We start from the raw sequence: 21,082 nt of genomic DNA, 5'->3' as shown, positions 1-21,082 counted from the left end.
ATTGTACATTACTCATGACGACATCAATTGCATGTAAATGCTTAAAGATGGATAAATAAATAAATAAATGCTCAGCCAACTCCAGTGGGGGATGCTGCAAGAGAGATGTTTCGCATGGCTGTACAGTCTACTGTTAAAGTTCAAGAATTTATGTGCATAGAAGAGTCAACCAATATATTAATCATTCCTGTGTGTGTCTCACAGAAAGACCATGAAGATAAAATTAGAGAGATTCAAGCCCACACTGAAGCGTACTACCATTTGTTCTTTCCACAAACCATATACAACTGCAGCAAGAAAATGGGGCAGTGATTCTGGTGCGCAAAGTACCCTCTGCACCTACCATAAGGTCACTTCTGGAGAATAGATGTAGATACTTTTCTGTCTCCCTTGTTGAACACTGGAGTTATTATTCCCTTTCCCCATTCTTCAGGCACACATTTCTGACTCTATATGCATCTTAAAACACTATATAACCATTGTAGACCATTAGGTCCACAAATTCTTATCATACGCTTATTTCATTTATCCCAACTGTTTTTTGTGTTTTTGGTCTTCTAACTGCTTCTTATACTTCTAACATTTTATATATTTCTCTTCTTTTAGGTCCATGTTCCCTTCCCTTTTCATTGCTATTTTGCATATTTATTTGTTTGTTGAATTACTATTTCCATTTATTCCTTATCTTCTCTGGTTGCGTTACTAGAACTCCACATTCCTCTTTCACCAGCTTTATGTTAGTGACTTTCTTCCCCTTACTCCTTATAATTCCATACAGCATCCTTGTAACCTCATTAACATCCTCTTCCAACTCCCGTGTGAATTCCTCCCAACTTTTCCTCTACTGTCAAATGGGCTGAAGTTGACCACTAGGGTGATTGATTTATTGATTGATTGATTTATTGATCCATTTTCATCTACAGCTGCACAATGTGCAAGAGATATTTGGATTTTTTTTGTTAATATTAACAGTTTTACATATAATATACCTATGTACATAATAACACACATTAATATATCAGTTAATGATGAATACTTAAATAAATGTTGTTACACTATATACAGAGAGATAAAATACAAATGTTCTTCTGAATGAGACTACATTGGGTAAACACACCAAAATTTAGTTTTGTAGGTATTCAGGTGTAAAAGCAGTGATCAACCAAGTACGACTTCAGTTTAGATTTGAAGTGACCACTGTTTTGTATGTGTCTAATGGTATCTGGTAAGGCATTGTATAGTTTGATACTAGGATGGATAAGGCTGTTTTGAAATAACTTTCTGTTGGCACTTTGAACATGCACATCCAATTTTTGTCTTGTATCATAGCTGTGTATTGTGTGATTTTGAGCGATGAGTGGTCTTTTTGTATGTAAGTTTTGCTTTTTCAAGTATGTATATGCAAGGAAGTAGCAGGATCATCCTTTTTTGAAACAATGGTCTACATGATTTGCGATTATCTACTCCTTCTCTTATTCTTATAATTTTTTTTTTTTGCAAGGAAGTAGCAGGATCATCCTTTTTTGAAACAATGGACTACATGATTTGCGATTATCTACCCCTTCCATTATTCTTATAATTTTTTTTTTAGATTTTGAATGTTTTGATGGCATCTCCAGAATTTCCCCAGAACATAATCCCATACCGGAGGTGAGAGTGTTCAACTGCATAATATACACACTGAAGGGTGTTGTAGCTGGTACAATTTTTTAATGTACGCAGCACAAAACAAGAAGTACTTAATTTTTTATTCATCTGCTCAATATGTGCTTTCCATTTCAAGTTGTCTTGTAAATGAAGTCCAAGAAATTTGGTACAGGCTGTTTTGGCAATTGTCTGTCCGTATAGCTCTAGATTGGGTGATATCAGATTTTTTGTTTGTGCTGTGTGTATATCCATAGCTACAGTTTTTTCAGTCTTTATTATTAAGTCATTGTCATAAAAGTAACATGTTAGCCTCTTTTATGTTTTTTACAAGAGTTTCTTCTGAGTTTCCTGTAATTAGAACACTCGTATCATCAGCAAATTGAAATATTTTACTGCTGTCATTGCTTATGTTTAGGTCATTTACATAGAGTAAGAACAGAGCAGGACCCATTACTGATCCTTGTGGCACTCCATATTTAACAGTCAGTAGCTTGCAGTTATATTTCCTAATGACATTGTCCCTTTCTTGATCTATTTCCACATATTGTTCCCTGTTTTTAAGATAAGAGCTGAGCCAGTTGTTAGTTGTTCCCCTAATGCCAAGATTTTCTAGCTTGTGTAGCAATTTGTCATGATTTATGGTGTCAAATGCCTTTGACAAATCTAAAAAGTTGATTGAAAAGTTAAAAAAAGCCTTATGTTAAATGACTCCACATTGGCAATGAAATTCTTTTCTTTTGGCTATTATAGTCACTATTCGAAAGCTCTTAATTGTGGCAATGGCTAAATGTACAATATTCTGAACCTCATTGTTTTCAGAAGGACACTTTTTTTTTAACTTTTTTGATAAGCTAAAACTATTGTTTGTGTGACCAGAAAAACACAACACATATGTCTAGGTCTTATGTATATTGGACATTGATCATTCACAATGGCAACTAGAGCAATAACAGAAGTTAATCTATTGCACGTACCTATTCATAGACATATAACTAAAACTCTGCAAATTCTTGGTGGAATCAGGATGAAGTTGATCATCTTCTCTTGAGAAGTTTTTTAATGAAGAAACATTCAGAATGCAGCAACAATGTGACCTAATGAAAGCAACAGTATGACACAGTGTATGCAACAACAATTGTCTATAACAGTCTAGTGGCGCAGTGACGATGTCATTATTACTAGCTTCTGTGTATTAATGTATAAATTTCTCACTTAGGCAACAGTTCTGTTTTTGCGTCATACACATCACAAGAGTTGTCAGTATGAAAATGCCACTTGTTTGAATATGTAAGCTAGATGAATTGCAGAAGTATGGTTTGTATGTTTTAGAACTATGTCTCACAGAAATTTTAAATGGAAAAACAAGCATTAGTAAGGCTAGCCAAGTGTATAAAATTTCCAAATGAACCCTAATAAACAGGAGTCATGGCCATTATGGTAAAACATAATGTGGTCAGCCAGTTCACAGTGCTAAAGAAGAAGAGAGGGTGTTTCTTCAGAATTCCAAAAAACAAATTTGTGGTCACACCCCCAGGTGGAGTGAAGTTGACCGACACAGCTTTTTTCTTTTTAAATTTTATGATTTCGCAGAGCAGTAGGTAATGAAGTTCAAAAATTTTGGTACTACAGATCAACATCCATGCTGAAAGAAAAACCAATGTATTAATTTTGTTGGTTTCAGAAATATAAAATTAAAGTCCAAAATTGATCAACTTCACCCTATGTGATGGTACCACTTTCTTCCATTTCTTAATGTTTTGCTGGTATTTCATTTTCCTTTCTTCCTTTATTTCTCTGTTCCATTCTTGCCAAGTTTTCTTCTTTTCTCTTACTGCTTATTTCACCTGCTTATTACATCATGGTGTCTCCCTGTTCCCCACTTTTCCAGATATTCTGCCAAAGGTGTTTACTAGACCAATGTACTGCCAAAATAGTTTCTTAAAGTCTTCCCAAGAATTACGAGAATCTGTGACCTGCCCATCCATGAGCATTTCCTTTATATAACCCCTTACAGGTGACATCATCTCCTTTTCTGCTCAGTTTCTAGGCAAATGATTAAATTCTATAATGAAATCGGTAGTGTGAACATCAACGTTAGGTTCAAAATTAGTAAGCTTTTTACACTTAACAAAAGCTGCTTCATTAGATACTGTACATATGCTGTCAGCAACATTTTGTACATTGTTGACTTTACTTTCAATTTCAGAAAACTTAGCTTTATATATAGCCTGCTATTTTTCCACAGATTCATTAACCTTACCAATTCTCTCTTCAATAATTGATGTACATTTGCCTTCCACCTCAATTCCTTGGTTTCTATTTTCCTGTTTATATCTAACCTCATCTTTTCAATTTGTGACTTCAGTTTACCGTTATTTTTAACACACATTTTTATCAACCCTTGAGATTTTCCCAAACGGGAACAAACAACTTCTGCTATCCAATCACTGATATTGTTTTGACCTTTGTTTGCCGTAGTTACACATTCATTTTTCTAATAGAATTTAGTTTTGTTTCCAGGTCTCTGTTCACATTTACTGGAAGCTAAGTAAGGCTGACTTCCTCTCATTTACATACTTGCATGACTTGTGTTCACAGTTGTAGTGCTCAGTGAAATACTGATAACCATTAACTCCCCCCAAAAAAGCGTCCCAGTGTTTGTGACATCACATCTGCAGAACTGTGTGTCACACAGTGATATGATTTCTCAGTTTTTAAGACATCAAATCTTCTGAACTGTGTGTCATACAGTGACACGATTCTAGTGGTAAATTCCATGGTATATTTGGATCCTGATTGGAAAATAATGTTGTGAATTAGTATCAAAGAAATAATAAATTCAAATGTCATGCCTGATGCAGAAGTTTTACTGCATGGACAGTGAAAATGTAGTAAGTGAATAACTTCTCACTTTTTATTATTTTGTGGATATGTCAGCATGAAAAAGTTTCAAAAATGTTTGAAATTCTGTTTAAAGTTTGTTGGAAGTCACTAAGTGCTTCCATTATCAAATAATGCATGGGTATAGTTTGGGTAATGTACAGTGCAAATCAAATTTTAGTTGGCCATGGTAGCCACTAGATAAGTAACATGCAAGTGGGTCCGGGTGACCATTTTAATTTTTTAGTAAAATAGATGGTGGGTACACACATTGATTTTATATTGTGTAAATTGTCACGCTGTGAAAGTTGTGAGAGTTTGTCAATATTATACGGGGGCAGTTCAATAAGTAATGCAACACATTTTTTTTCTCGGCCAATTTTGGTTGAAAAAACCGGAAATTTCTTGTGGAATATTTTCAAACATTCCCGCTTCATCTTGTATAGTTTCATTGACTTCCGACAGGTGGCAGCGCTGTACGGAGCTGTTAAAATGGCGTCTGTAACGGATGTGCATTGCAAACAACGGGCAGTGATCGAGTTTCTTTTGGCGGAAAACCAGGGCATCTCAGATATTCATAGGTGCTTGCAGAATGTCTACGGTGATCTGGCAGTGGACAAAAGCATGGTGAGTCGTTGGGCAAAGCGTGTGTCATCATCGCCGCAAGGTCAAGCAAGACTGTCTGATCTCCCGCGTGCGGGCCGGCCGTGCACAGCTGTGACTCCTGCAATGGCGGAGCGTGCGAACACACTCGTTCGAGATGGTCGACGGATCACCATCAAACAACTCAGTGCTGAACTTGACATCTCTGTTGGTAGTGCTGTCACAGTTGTTCACCAGTTGGGATATTCAAAGGTTTGTTCCCGCTGGGTCCCTCATTGTCTAACCGAACACCATAAAGAGCAAAGGAGAACCATCTGTGCGGAATTGCTTGCTCGTCATGTGGCTGAGGGTGACAATTTCTTGTCAAAGATTGTTACAGGTGATGAAACATGGGTTCATCACTTCGAACCTGAAACAAAACGGCAATCAATGGAGTGGCGCCACACCCACTCCCCTACTAAGAAAAAGTTCAAAGCCATACCCTCAGCCGGTAAAGTCATGGTTACAGTCTTCTGGGACGCTGAAGGGGTTATTCTGTTCGATGTCCTTCCCCATGGTCAAACGATCAACTCTGAAGTGTATTGTGCTACTCTTCAGAAATTGAAGAAACGACTTCATAGGCACAAAAATCTGAACGAACTTCTCCTTCTTCATGACAACGCAAGACCTCACACAAGTCTTCGCACCCGAGAGGAGCTCACAAAACTTCAGTGGACTGTTCTTCCTCATGCACCCTACAGCCCCGATCTCGCACCATCGGATTTCCATATGTTTGGCCCAATGAAGGACGCAATCTGTGGGAGGCACTACGCGGATGATGAAGAAGTTATTGATGCAGTACGACGTTGGCTCCGACATCGACCAGTGGAATGGTACCGTGCAGGCATACAGGCCCTCATTTCAAGGTGGCATAAGGCCGTAGCATTGAATGGAGATTACATTGAAAATAGTGTTGTGTAGCTAAAAGATTGGGGAATAACCTGGTGTATTTCAATGCTGAATAAAACAACCCCTGTTTCAGAAAAGAAATGTGTTGCATTACTTATTGAACTGCCCTCGTAGTTCATAAATCATCTGCAGATGTACTTATCAAATTTCTGGGAAGAATGATTTTCAGATTATTATTATTTTAAGAGATATTGTATGATTTACTAGCTGTATGTGACCACCCATTGCTGTGGCCCTTCAGGTTAAATGGAGAAGAAAGAGAAGAAAAAGTACATCTTTCTAATATGTTTAATTTCACAATGCTTGTCAATAAGCACTATTTTTTGTTGTTCTGTTCTGTGCATATATAGAGATTTTCTGGTTTGCCGACTCTAGAACATGCAACACATAATTATCTGTGTGAGAAGCACTCATTGTCTATATCTAAACTGGCCCTGAGCTTTATTGATGGTGGCTGCAAACACCAATTGAATTTGGAATTTGAATCTTTTAAATTGAAATAGCATACCCATTGGAATCACAGAAATGCGAGGAATGAGGATATCTTCACTTTTGAATGGTACTGTCATGATTGTTGCTTCTTCTATGTTGCCTTTGAATTATTTTTAATGCAGGCCAGGTGCCACTGCAAATCTTTGGGTGGTTGATGGTTTGTAGCGTTATAATTGGCACACTGGTTTTCAGTGGCAGTACATGCAGTAGCATTCCTGGCAGATTGGGTGAATTCTGAATTTCTGTTGGATAATTAACCACTTCATCTGCTTCTACTACAGTGTTGATAAACTCCTATGTGACTGCCTCAATTTGAATGTTAGATTGAATAGTACGAGGATGATTTGTAAAGTTCTCGGAATCACCAAGGGGGGTCAGCGCTAGTGCAACGAGTTGTTCATGTGATATTCATTGGACTGTTACCTGTAAACATGTGTCACATCAGTGCTCTTGGAAGAGAGCTGTGGTGGTGACATGGCTCTATTGTTGTTCCCGTGTAGTTATTTGCAAAGATGGAAGAAAATTGAGATTTGACCAGTGATTAAGTACTTTAAAGAAAGGTATGCAACCAAAGGACATTCATGCCAACTTCCAGAAGACACTGGGGGACTCTGCTCCTTCCTATTCAACTGTTGTCAACTGGCAAATGAATATAAATTTGGTTGGGAGGGCTTCGATGATGATCTGTGCAGTGGCCAGCCAAGACGTGTCACTACTCCAGAAATCATTGCAAAAGTGCACAAAATGGTCATGGAGTATTGCCGACTGAAAGTGCACGAAATTGCTCATGCTTCCCAGATGTGATCTGAAAGAGTATATCACATTTTAACTGAAGGATTAGAAATGAAAAAATTATCTGCAAGATGGGTGCCACGACCCTTGACACTGGATCAAAAATGCATGAGAAAGGACATATCGGAACAATATTTGGCCTGCTTGAACAGTCCACGGGTATACTGCCGGTTCATAGTGGCCAACCAGGAGAAACTGAAGAATCACAATATTTGGCCTATTTTAGGAGATATGAACAAGATTTTTTGTGCTGGTTTGTGATCACAGATGAAACTTTGGTGCACTACTATACCCCAGAGACAAAACAAGAGTCAAAGCAGTGGAAAAATGCTGATTCTCCACCACCGAAGAAAGCAAAGACAATTCCTTTGGCGGGAAAGGTCATGAAATCAGTGTTCTGGCATGCGAAGGGTATTCTGTATGTAGATAAACTCCCCACTGGGCAAACATTACTGGAGAATACTATGTTGACCTCCTGGACAAATTGTAACAAAAGATACATGGAAAAAAAAGACCAGGTTTAGCAAGGAAGAAAGTCATATTCCATTAAGACAAGAATGCCCGCACACATGTACCATCGCCATGGCAAAATTACACAAACTAAAGTATGAATTGCTGCCACACCTGCCTTATTCACCTTATATGGTCCATCAGACTTCCATCTCTTCCCAAAACTGAAAATTTTTCTTGGTGGATGAAGATTCACTTCAAACGAAGAATTGAAAGCTGGAGTTGACAACTATTTTCCAGGTCTGGAGGAAACTCATTTTCAAAATGGGATCAAGGCACTGGAACATCATTGGACCAAGTGCATTAATCTACAAGGAGATTAAATTGAAAAATAAAAAAGTTTCAGTGATGCAAGTACTTTTTTTCTATTCCGTTCCAAGAACTTTTCAAACCACCCTGCTGTTGTTAAGTTCGAAGACATCTTTATTCTTGGTGGCAAGCATAGCTTATTCATTCAGCCAGTTACGATTCTTATAATTGGTTTGAATATTGGGTAATACTTTTTTAACCACTTCTTCTTTTGACATCACTAAGTTGCAGAAGTTATGAGGCAATTAAATTCCTCCTGAGGTCAGATCATCCAGTACCTTTCCATTCCCAATTTCCAAAAATTGGTGTGAGAATATCTCAGCTGATTGATCATTTTGCAGATGTTCATGCATATTTGTACTGGATTTCAATGTCTTTATGTGTTTCTGCAAAGTAGAGTATTTCAGGCAAGCATTTACTTCATCTGCTTTTTCCGATTGAGAAATTACAGATAGTGTTTGCCTGAAATACCCTGCAACCAATATTAATGCCCACTCCAGTGGTCTGATGTTTCCATGTAAATCTTGCAATGATCCATCAAGAACCTTGAGTGAATTTTTTGTGTGCCATTGTGCATTCATTCCAAACTATGATTCTGCATTCCTGCAATATTTTTCCCATGCCAGATGCTATGGAAATGTTACATGTGGGAGTTTTAATGAACTGCATGTTCAATGGCAATTTCAAAGTGGGATGAGCAGACCTTCCACCAAGTAGCAATGTCACAACTGTTCTGGATGATGCAAGAGTTAAGAGTATGTCATTTTGGAGTCAAAATTGCTGCCAGAATCAATGTACTTTCAAATAACTGCCGGGAATTCAGCCAGGTAACACTTTCCCAACATTTGCCAAGGTTGTGCACCATATTAACTCTCCTGCCGCCAATCGCATCAAGCAACGTGCTGGCTTGGCTCCTGTTCGTGAAAGGATTCGTTTTACTTGTCGATGTTTGGATTCTGTTTCTAAAGAATTGTATCGATTTCATTTAATGGTTGCATCTGAAGTGTCTGATTTCACTTGTGATTGGTTGGACGGTGCCTCATGGACTCGAGCTGACTGGGAATACAACTCCGTCACTGTCCGGCATTTGGCAAAGTTTGAACATTTTAATCGCGTGGAGTCGAATGCTATATCTTGACATTCTGTGATAAATCTCACAGAGAAATCTTTTGACGACGCAACTTTATCCGTGCTAGGGAATGGTTTAAATTTTGCACCCACTCCGAAGAGTTTGCCGGTAGTTGATTTTATTAGTTCAATTGAACAGGCAGTTTGTAAACTACCTCCTGACGCTTAAGAGGAGATTAGGAGGGAGGCATGCAGTGTTTTGACTAGGGCTCGTCCACCCAAGAGTAATGTAACAGCAGCAGAGAGGGCTGCTTTATGCTCTCTCAAAGTTGATCCTGATATTGTTATTTTACCTGCGGACAAGGGCAATGCCACCGTTGTTTTAAATAAACCTTGATTATGTACAAAAGATGCAACGTTTACTATCTGATTCAACGTATCGCAGAATTGATGCTGACCCCACAAAAAGTGTTGAGAGAAAGACCAACAGCCTCCTGAAGAAAAGTGGTTTGTCTCAGGACACTATCAAGAGTTTTAACACCTATAGTGCTGCTCCCCCTAGGTTATATGGCCTTCCGAAGGTTCACAAGGAAGGGGTTCATTTCCGTCCTATAGTGAGGAACATCGGCACTCCGACATATCGTGTAGCCAAGCGTCTAGCTTCTCTGTTGAGTCCACAAGTAGGTCGGTATGAACATCATATTAGGAACTCAGCTGATTTTTTACATCGTTTGGGGGGACTGCGGTTGAATGACTCTGATATTCTAGTGAGTTTCGATGTGGCCTCTCTCTTCACTTGTATTCCTCCGTCTGATTCGTTGCGGTTAATTGAGGCCAGGTTTGGTGCTGAATTAACTGATCTCTTTCAGCATGTGTTGACATCCACTTACTTTTTATTTAATGACCAGTATTACGAGCAGACAGATGGAGTTGCGATGGGTTGTCTCCTGTGATCGCAAATTTGTTTATGGAAGACTTCGAGGAGCGTGCATTGGAGTCGGCGCCTTTGAAACCTGCCCGTTTCTTTATATACGTTGACGATACCTTTGTTGTTTGGCCTCATGGTAGGGAGAATTTGAATGTCTGTCTAGAACATCTGAACTCGATCCACCCGAACATTCGTTTTACAATGGAGGTGGAAGAGGATGGTTGCCTTCTCTTTCTTGACATGTTGGTTAGGAGGAAGGATGATGGATCATTGGGACATGCAGTCTACAGGAAACGTACTCACACCGACTTGTTCTTACAGGCTAATAGTTGTCACCATCCGGCTCAGCGTGAAGGGGTACTTTGTACCTTGGTACACAGGGCACATGTCGTTTCTGACACTGAAACTTTGCCAGCTGAACTGTCCCATCTTGAAGTTACATTTCAATGGTTACAGTGATAAACAGATTGAACGTGCGTTGCGCTATCGATCAACTGTACATCGGGTGATTGATGATAATTCTGAGTCAACACCTAAGTCTACTGCCTTTTTGCATTACATAGGAAACACGTCCAACAAGATCGGTCGTATTTTATGGAAATACGATGTGAAATGTGTTTTCTGACCTCCATCTACAATTAGAGCACTTTTGAGTTTCGTTAAGGATGATCTTGGACTGCCTAAGGCGGGTGTATATCATATTCCCTGTAGCTGCGGCATGGCATATATTGGTCAAACTATCAGGACCATGGAGGACCGATGTACTGAGCATAAACGGCACACACGATTACAGCAGCCAAGTAGATCTGCTATTGCCGAACATTGCTTGGATACTGGTCACCCCATGTTATATAATAACACCGAGGTATTGGCATGCACGTCCAGCTATTGGGACAGTGTTATTAGGGAGGCAGTTGAGATTAAATTAGCAAGCAACCTCGTTAACAGGGATGGAGGTTTCTGTGTAAACTCTGTTTGGAATCCGGCTCTCTCCCTTGTCAAAAAACAGAGGGACAGAGTCAATGCTACCTCACCTGCGAATTCATAGTCTCACTATCGATAGCTCTGACTTTGGTCATCTTTGGTGGCACTAGTGTGTATTGTGTGTGTTATCTTTCCTGCTTCAGTCTGAGAACCGAGGTTTTAAATTTGCATGTACGCCGCCTGTCTGTTGCAGTTTGCCTTGAAAATGGTGGGGTGTTCTCCTGCCGAAATATCAGCGGTCGCTGAAAGTGTTACCTGGCTGAATACCCGTAAGTTATGTGAAAGTTGTATACATCAGGAGAAACTCAGGTCTCAGAATCAATGTAATTAGAAATGTTTTACAAATACCACTTGTTGCGTCTAAGAAGATTTCTCCAACCCCATTATTGCTAGTTTGCAGTATTTGATGCCTTTTTGCTGAAGTGTTAGCTAAGGAATAAGTGGTTGCATATATGACAATCAGTCATCCGTGTTGTAATTTTTTTCACAACACAATCTTGCTTTGAATGAAGCAGCATAAGATCAGTTTGGTGATGGCATTCTGAATTGATCGAGAACTCTTATGTGTGATTTCTTAGCTCAAATCTTCAGTCATTATCAACACTTCATTTTAGTTTTCTGCTGTGGAATCTGTGTTCATACTTGAATTTTCCTCAATTATTTGAAAGAAAATATCATCAGCCATGTGCAGTTTATATTTATCCTGTAATTCTGTTGGGGATTAAAGAGAGCAAGGGGTCAGTAGGATTTCAAACAATGTATGAATTTGTTTGGATATGATATCATTAATGCATACATACCAGGAAACTCAGAACATGACATGCACTACAGAATGTGGCATGTGTAACACCTTTGACAGTTCTCAGTTGCTGGAAGGACTTTGGACCGGACACATTTACCAACAGCATGCAAAGAAAGAAGCATTCTTCTTGATTAAGATGCATGGTATACAGTCTACCTACTGTAGTTTCTTTGGATATGTCAGATTTTCCATTAACTCACTCTCATCATTTGCACCATTCAAATGATTTTCTGCTTATTTCCTTGGGTAATATGTAGGCACTCATGAATACAGCAGTGTTTTTGACAAAAGCATAATTTTAACTGAGACTGCAGTTGTGTGTGAGAGTTGTGTTTGCATGAGCGCGTGTGTGCATGCGCGCTTATGTTTGTCTTTTGTTGATGAAGGCCTTAATGGCTGAAAGCATAATTGTGAGTCTTTTTGTTGTGCCTACCTGCAACTTAGCATCTCCGCTATATGGTGAGTAGCAACTTTCCTCTCATAATATTGAAAGTTATAAAGAAATAGATGACATTGCAAAACATTAAAAACAGAAAAAAAACTAAAAAAACAAAGAAGATATAAAACAATACTAACAAAATATACCAATATAAATGAAAACCAGTCAACACAACTTAAGTCCAGTGCCAATTGCATTGAAAAATAAGAAAAACAGTTTAAGAAATGAGATGAAAAACAATAAGAAGGAAAAAACTGTAGTTGCGAAATGAACACTATGGTGAACAACAAAGCAATGTCACATGAAATAGTTAAATAAAAATGAAAATAAATGTAAATGGTTTTTATTAGTCGTTTATTCTGTAGTCTATCAGAATATTTTGACATCAATATAATAGAGGGAAACATTCCACGTGGGAAAAATTATATATAAAAACAAAGATGAGGTGACTTACCGAACGAAAGCGCTGGCAGGTCGATAGACACACAAACAAACACAAACATACACACAAAATTCAAGCTTTCACAACAAACTGTTGCCTCATCAGGAAAGAGGGAAGGAAAGGGAAAGACGAAAGGAAGTGGGTTTTAAGGGAGAGGGTATTTAAAGACCAAGTATGTCTGCTTGTGTCTGTATGTGTGGATGGATATGTGTGTGTGTGCGAGTGTATACCTGTCCTTTTTTCCCCCTAAGGTAAGTCTTTCCGCTCCCGGGATTGGAATGACTCCTTACCCTCTCCCTTAAAACCCACTTCCTTTCGTCTTTCCCTTTCCTTCCCTCTTTCCTGATGAAGCAACAGTTTGTTGCGAAAGCTTGAATTTTGTGTGTATGTTTGTGTTTGTTTGTGTGTCTATCGACCTGCCAGTGCTTTCGTTCGGTAAGTCACCTCATCTTTGTTTTTATATATAAGAATATTTTGACACATAGATGTAAATCCCAGTTATTTCTGAAGTTTGTTTTACACAGATTTTTAAATTTTCTGGTGCACATATTGCTGTTAGTGTCCTGTGGCGTCAGTTAAGTCACATAAATAAAGTAGTAGATAAGAACAATAGCTTAGCAGTGTAAGAGGAAGACCATTTTTTTTCCAAAGTAGCTGCTTTACTCTTGCATGTTGTGGGCTGTGGATGCTTCTGCCTGTTGATGTATAATGGAAGGTCATGAAATGTGAAACTGATACAATTCTAACTGCCTATGAATATTTTTAAGCAATATTTAAACTTGTATAGACAGGGAGTTACAATTCCTATAGGTAAATGATGGTCATCCCATCTTTCCCTTTGTGGAATTAATGAATTTCTGAGCGTCCTTTCCTTTTTATACTGATAGACAAGTCTTTCATTTCTGTGAAGAACAGAATAAGTTACATATTTATAAGGTAATTTAAAATATTCTTGTAAATTCTCTATATTGTTTTTTCCTTATACTTTAATAATTATCTGCTTCATAAAACTTGACACCTCTCTAATTGCAGGACTATTTTTTGTTTATCACATCACTCAATGAGACAATTAAAGGAAAACCACTTTCAGTTGACTGTGAAAAGTCTCCAATCGTACATGAAATAGCTACACTGCTGGCAAAAATTGAGGAGTGGATTGATCAACATGTGCCTACTACCCTGTCTCTTAGAGGAAGAAGTGAAGTTTTTAAGATATGGCATGCCAGACTAAAGAATGTATGTTGACTTTACTCTGTCATTATAAAAGCACATGCTTTTTAATTAATTACTAATTGTTATCAATTTCATAATTGTATACAGAGGGTTGAATAACACTTAGGCGGTTTTTTATTCTACTGATTTTTATTTGTATGAACTAGTTTGCGGTTTATTAGGCCATCGTCAGATAACTACTGGCTATTGTTTACAAGGAGCTTGTGTTCTTACGAACCAAACATTCTGCACTAAGATCCAAAGCACTTACATACGATCTTCAGTTGTGGTATTGTCTTTGATATTGTCAAACGGGTCTTTTGACTTTTTGTTCTGTACAACTGTTCTTTAACATAATAAATCAGATTTTATGGTTTGTCAGTACCATGTATGACAACAATTAGAAATACACTCCTGGAAATTGAAATAAGAACACCGTGAATTCATTGTCCCAGGAAGGGTAAACTTTATTGACACATTCCTGGGGTCAGATACATCACATGATCACACTGACAGAACCACAGGCACATAGACACAGGCAACAGAGCATGCACAATGTCGGCACTAGTACAGTGTATATCCACCTTTCGCAGCAATGCAGGCTGCTATTCTCCCATGGAGACGATCGTAGAGATGCTGGATGTAGTCCTGTGGAACGGCTTGCCATGCCATTTCCACCTGGCGCCTCAGTTGGACCAGCGTTCGTGCTGGACGTGCAGACCGCGTGAGACGACGCTTCATCCAGTCCCAAACATGCTCAATGGGGGACAGATCCGGAGATCTTGCTGGCCAGGGTAGTTGACTTACACCTTCTAGAGCACGTTGGGTGGCACGGGATACATGCGGACGTGCACTGTCCTGTTGGAACAGCAAGTTTCCTTGCCGGTCTAGGAATGGTAGAACGATGGGTTCGATGACGGTTTGGATGTACCGTGCACTATTCAGTGTCCCCTCGACGATCACCAGTGGTGTACGGCCAGTGTAGGAGATCGCTCCCCACACCATGATGCCGGGTGCTGGCCCTGTGTGCCTCGGTCGTATGCAGTCCTGATTGTGGCGCTCACCTGCACGGCGCCAAACACGCATACGACCATCATTGGCACCAAGGCAGAAGCGACTCTCATCGCTGAAGACGACACGTCTCCATTCGTCCCTCCATTCACGCCTGTCGCGACACCACTGGAGGCGGGCTGCACGATGCTGGGGCGTGAGCGGAAGACGGCCTAACGGTGTGCGGGACCGTAGCCCAGCTTCATGGAGACGATTGCGAATGGTCCTCCCCGATACCCCAGGAGCAACAGTGTCCCTAATTTGCTGGGAAGTGGCGGTGCGGTCCCCTACGGCACTGCGTAGGATCCTACGGTCTTGGCGTGCATCCGTGCGTCGCTGCGGTCCGGTCCCAGGTCGACGGGCACGTGCACCTTCCGCCGACCGCTGGCGACAACATCGATGTACTGTGGAGACCTCACGCCCCACGTGTTGAGCAATTCGGCGGTACGTCCACCCAGCCTCCCGCATGCCCACTATACGCCCTCGCTCAAAGTCCGTCAACTGCACATACGGTTCACGTCCACGCTGTCGCGGCATGCTACCAGTGTTAAAGACTGCGATGGAGCTCCGTATGCCACGGCAAACTGGCTGACACTGACGGCGGCGGTGCACAAATGCCGCGCAGCTAGCGTCATTCGACGGCCAACACCGCGGTTCTTGGTGTGTCCGCTGTGCCGTGCGTGTGATCATTGCTTGTACAGCACTCTCGCAGTGTCTGGAGCAAGTATGGTGGGTCTGACACACCGGTGTCAATGTGTTCTTTTTTCCATTTCCAGGAGTGTATTTAGAATACACATTATTAAAAAATTACAATTTTTTGGTATTTGTTGTGAACAGTTGCACTGGACACTAATTGTTTACTTATTTATTTATTTATTTATTTATATCCCATAAATCCAATACTGCGAAACATTCACATGGATGTAGGACATGTCAGAATTATTACAAATAATACAAAAGGAATACATAAAAGTACCTCTTGCAAGAGGATATCTGGTATAAGACAAAATACACATTAATAGGTATAGAAAAAATTACATTAAAAAATATGGTAGATCTTAGTAGCTAAATGAAAGACACAGTAATGTTATCAGTGATGGTGAGTATCATAATGCACAATAGTACATCAAATTAGTAAGTGATAAAAATCAATTACAGTTAACTCTACTGAAATATTCTTCTACCAAATGGAAGGAATTATCCAATAAATACTGTTTGAGCTGTTGTTTAAATTTGGGAAGCTCTTGGATAAGTAATTTCGGTGATGGTGAGAGATCATTGAACACCTTGCAGCTCATGTAATGGACTTCTTTTTGTACAATAGTAAGGTTTTTTGATTCATAATGGAGGTCCATTTTCTTCCTGGTATTGTGGGTGTGGTATGAATCATTGGTTTTGTACGATTGGTCATTTTTACCAATGAAACATAACAGGGAGTAGATATATTGGCATGCAGTTGTCAGTATCCCTAGTTTTCTAAAAAGGTTCCCACAAGAATGTCTAGGCTGCCCAGAAAACTATGCCATACAGCAATAATGCATGGAAATAACTAAAATAAGCAGTTTTTGTGGTGTCTCAGTCACATACCGTGGAAATAATACGAACAGTGAATGTTGCAGAGCTGAGTTTTTTGTGGAAGTGCAAAATATGTTGAGACCATTTTAGACTGTTGTCAAAGTGTACACCCAGAAACTTGGTTGACTCAACTTCTAGCAACTCACTACCATTCAATGTAATACTTAACTGATCCTCAACTTTTTTCCTTCCTTGTAAATGCACAAACTGGGTCTTATTAACATTTAGTAATAACCCATTGTTTACAAACCAATTACATACTTCGCTAAAGACAATATTGGCCGATTCCTCAAGATTGAGGTTGGGAGTTTTGTTGATGAGGACAGAGGTGTCATCAGCAAAAAGAGTAAAGTGAGTTTTGTAGCTAGTATGCAAGGGAAGGTCATTGATAAAGATGAGGAAGAGAAGGGGACCATGTACAGAACCCTGAGGAACACCACAGCCAATAAAGCCCCAGCTAGATGACACAGAGTACCGCTCAGAGTCGTTCAACATGACCTGCTTTCTTCCAGCTAGGTAGGATTTAATCCATGAGCCAACTGAGTCACCTATACCATAATATTCAGCCTTTGCTAAAAGGATTTCATGATTAACTCCATCAAAGGCATTAGAAAGGTCACAGAAGATACCAACAGGAGATAATTTATTATTGAAAGACTGTTAAGATTTGATGGGTGAAGGAAAAAATAGCTTGATCTGTTGATACACCCTGTTGAAATCCGAACTGGCTACTGTTTAATAACTTATAATGCATGAGGTGTTCAATAAGTCTTTTCTGAACCAGTTTCTCAAGAATTTTAGAAAAGGTTGTTAAAAGGGAGATAGGCCGATAGTTGGTAATGTTGGCTTTATCGCCTTTTTCAAAGAGAGGTTTGACAATAGCATACTTTAGTCTCTCAGGAACAATCCCATGCTGGATGGATTCATTGAACATGTGGCACAGTATTTTGCTTATTGGCTTATAGCACTCCTTCAGTAATCTTGCCAACAGAATTCTTGGTCTTCATTTCTCTAATTATATTCTCAGTTTCATGTACTGTGACAGGAGGCACTTTAATCTGCTTGGTTTTTTTTATTTTTATTAATAGCTTTTTGAAGGGATAACATGGCTTCATTAACAGAACACATTTTTCCAGTTTGTACTGCTGTTGCCAGAAAGTGGTTGTTAAAAATGTCAGTGATTATTTCAACATTGTCATGAATGGTATCACTTGTTTTAATTTCTATTGTGTTTTCTGCGGCAGGGATTTTACCCGTTTCCCTTTTTATTATGCCCCATATGGTTTTAATTTTGTTACTAGAGACATCAATTTCTGATTTTATAGAAATACTCTTTGCCCTTCTTAGAACTTTTTTAAGGACAGAGCAGTATAGTTTGTAATGTTTTTCTCCTTTTCTACACTATAACTGGCTTTTAGTGAGGCATACAGATTCCTTTTCCTTCTGCAAGATGTTTTAATGCCTAGAGTTAGCCAGTTTTTATTAGAGTAGGTCTCGCATTTGGATTGACAGTCCTTTTAGAAAAAGCCGCTTTGAATAGGCAGATAAATTCATTTAGAAAAGCTTTGTACTTGTCATTAACATTGTCAAAGAGCTCAATCTGGTCCCAGTCTACTTCTTGTAGGGAATTACAGAAGCTATTGATAGACTGTGTGTTAATTACTCTGAAAGTTTTACTGCAGGAATTGTTCTTACAAAGAGGGCTAACATTATCAATTGAAAGTAGTTGACCATCATGGTCTGAGAGCCCATTCAATATATGTTTTACAGTTATGTTTAGAATTCTACTGCTGTCTAAGAAGATGTTGTCAATTTGACTTGTAGAATTAGCTGTGGCTCTGGTGGGGAAAATCCACCAGTGCTGTTAAGTTAAAAGAGTTCATTAAATGTGATAAATCATTTCTTCCCATGTTATCTGTAAGAAAGTCAACATTAAAATCACCTACAATTATAATATCTGGTGTTTGCAAAGAGATGAGTTAACAGAGATTCTAACTGCTTTAGAAAAATATTCATGGACAAGTTTGAAAAAACAGTTCCTAGAAAATGAACCCCTAAGTAATAACATTAAATACTGGTACAGATATGTAGATGATGTACTGTGTGTGTGGACAGGTACAAACAGACAACTGAACACATTCCTAGAACATCTAAATTCACAACACAGAAACATACACTCACCATGGAGCTAGATGAAAAATCCATTAACTTTTTAGACCTTAACATAAATATGACCACAAATACATATACTTTCAAAATTTACAGAAAAACCACAACAGACACAGTAATACCCTCATGTTCACAACAACCAATAACACACAAAAATCAGCCTTCCATTCCATGGTGCATCGCCTCACATCCATACGAATGTCAAAACAAAATCTCCAAACAGAAGTAGACACCATTAAATATGTTGCTTATAACAATGGCTATAACCATAAATTAGTTGACAAAATCCTGCATAAGAAACAAAGAAGGAAAATCTTGCCCTACATTTATGCCCCCTCTGCAATAACAACCACACCAAAAACCAACTGGTGTACTACTCCATATCTAGGTAAGCTATCAGACAAACTAGCCAAAACACTGAAATCCCAAAACTATAAAACATCATTTTATGTAAGAGGCACTACAGCTAATCTTCTATCCAACAGCAAGGACTAAACAGTGAGGTCTACAAAATAACCTGTACTGACTGCAATAAACTGTACATTGGTCAAACAGGCCGGGCCATATCAACAAGGTTGACTGAACGCAAACACAGCTGGAGATAAAATAAATCAGACTCCACCTTTGCTGAACATGTGCTCAAAGAAAGACTCAAATATCTAACACAGACAGAAGTGCTACATATAGCTAACAAAGGCAGAAAATTCAGCCTACTAGAAGCACTTGAAATTAACAAACACTTACCCCTAAATCCCCAGCTGGTTCTAAATGACCAATTGCAACTAAGCACATCACCACTCTTAATCTTTACACAATACAGTAAACCTGCTACTAACCACAAAGTGTCCCAATAGTAAAAAAATTCACACCCCAATATAATGTAATACCCCTTATGTGTTTACATTCCTAATTGTAACAACTGTAAGAATGTGTGGCGGTTATCGACTGCAAGAGTCAACTGCCTCATCTTTGAGAACAAACTTCTTTGAAAACTGTTGATCTCAGTGTGTTCCGAACTCTGTATTCAAGTGGATGTGTTTGTACCGCTATGATCAAAATAAAGTTAATTCATTATAAACGAGCAAATACTGAATGTTGGGTGAGATATTACCGTATGTAACATCTCGATCCCTATACTGGTGACCCTGACACTCACAAATGCCGCTTACAACACCAGAAATGTGTACTGGAACATTGCCACGGACAAACGGTGCAGCAACGCTTTGTCGGATTTCTACATCCATCTGGATGCAGTCTACAGGAAGTGTAATTAGTGTGTAAATTCCCGACTCTTGTGTGAATGGTGTTCTTTGGTAACTTTCGTCACCTTCTCACACATCGACAATGCGACCGAGGCGCACACGTCATCCGTCGAAACCCGCTTAACGCGTCGGTAATTTCACTTTTGGACAGTGCAGTGCTCCTTTGCCAATTAATTTGGACTATTTTGACTTGCTTTTGTGTAATGAATTAACTTTGTGCAGTGCTTCGATACCAGACAATCATGCCAAACGATGGACTGCAACAAACGGGGACTATGTTGCAAATCCCAGTTCGCATGAACTCCGAACTACGGCTAAATTGCATGTCTGGTCAAATTCACAGGAACAATTTCATCAAGGACATCCTACCGATCAACGACAATGCACCAATTACACCGACGACAATGCCGGCTGTTTCTCAGTGCAACACTGGATGTGCCATGCCTCCCTCTACGCAGAACCCGAGCCACACCGACTCTGCCCGACCACTACCGACAGCAACGTCATGGCTGCCGCCTGCTGGCTCACTGACCTCGACCCAGTCAAAACAAACAGCTGTGCGACATGCGATCCCGCCACGGCTACCGCACCCACATCTTGTCAACAACTCACTGACACTATGCACGCTTACCACCTGGCTGTTCACTACTCGATCGCGCCCGCAACTTGTTCATCCACCCTAGAAGACGATTTCAGCTGTATCAATGCTTCATACAGCAGTGAACGTGTTCTCACTCCGCCGTTGCCGAGTACTGAGTTTCACATTCACGATTGCACACACGATCTCTTCTACTCGAACTGTTACGTCAATACTGTATCGCCGACCGTATCTTGTACGCCAGGTTACCCTTTGATAGAGACAGATTCTGGTTTCAACCCCATCTTACTCAGTGATACACAGCAGACTGCTTCAGGACATACATTTCTGCCTGAACAACTGCAGCAGCTAAGTGAGCAAATTGCGACATAC

At 39.5% G+C, this 21,082-nt stretch overlaps 1 protein-coding gene across 1 annotated transcript in view; it reads left to right on the top strand.

Moving 5' to 3' along the window:
* Nucleotides 1–21,082, top strand: part of LOC126484551 (serine/threonine-protein phosphatase 2A activator-like) — a 340,077-nt gene that overhangs the window by 121,144 nt on the left and 197,851 nt on the right. Inside the window, exon 3 of the mRNA XM_050108109.1 lies at nucleotides 13,877–14,080. Coding sequence (XP_049964066.1) covers nucleotides 13,877–14,080 — 204 coding nt within the window. The remainder of the gene's footprint in view (nucleotides 1–13,876; nucleotides 14,081–21,082) is intronic.

Source organism: Schistocerca serialis, chromosome 6 (genome assembly GCF_023864345.2).
Source record: "Schistocerca serialis cubense isolate TAMUIC-IGC-003099 chromosome 6, iqSchSeri2.2, whole genome shotgun sequence".
Taxonomy (NCBI): Eukaryota; Metazoa; Arthropoda; class Insecta; order Orthoptera; family Acrididae; genus Schistocerca; species Schistocerca serialis.
The sequence above is the reverse complement of the archived record's forward strand: the minus strand, read 5'-3'. Positions and strand labels throughout refer to the sequence as shown.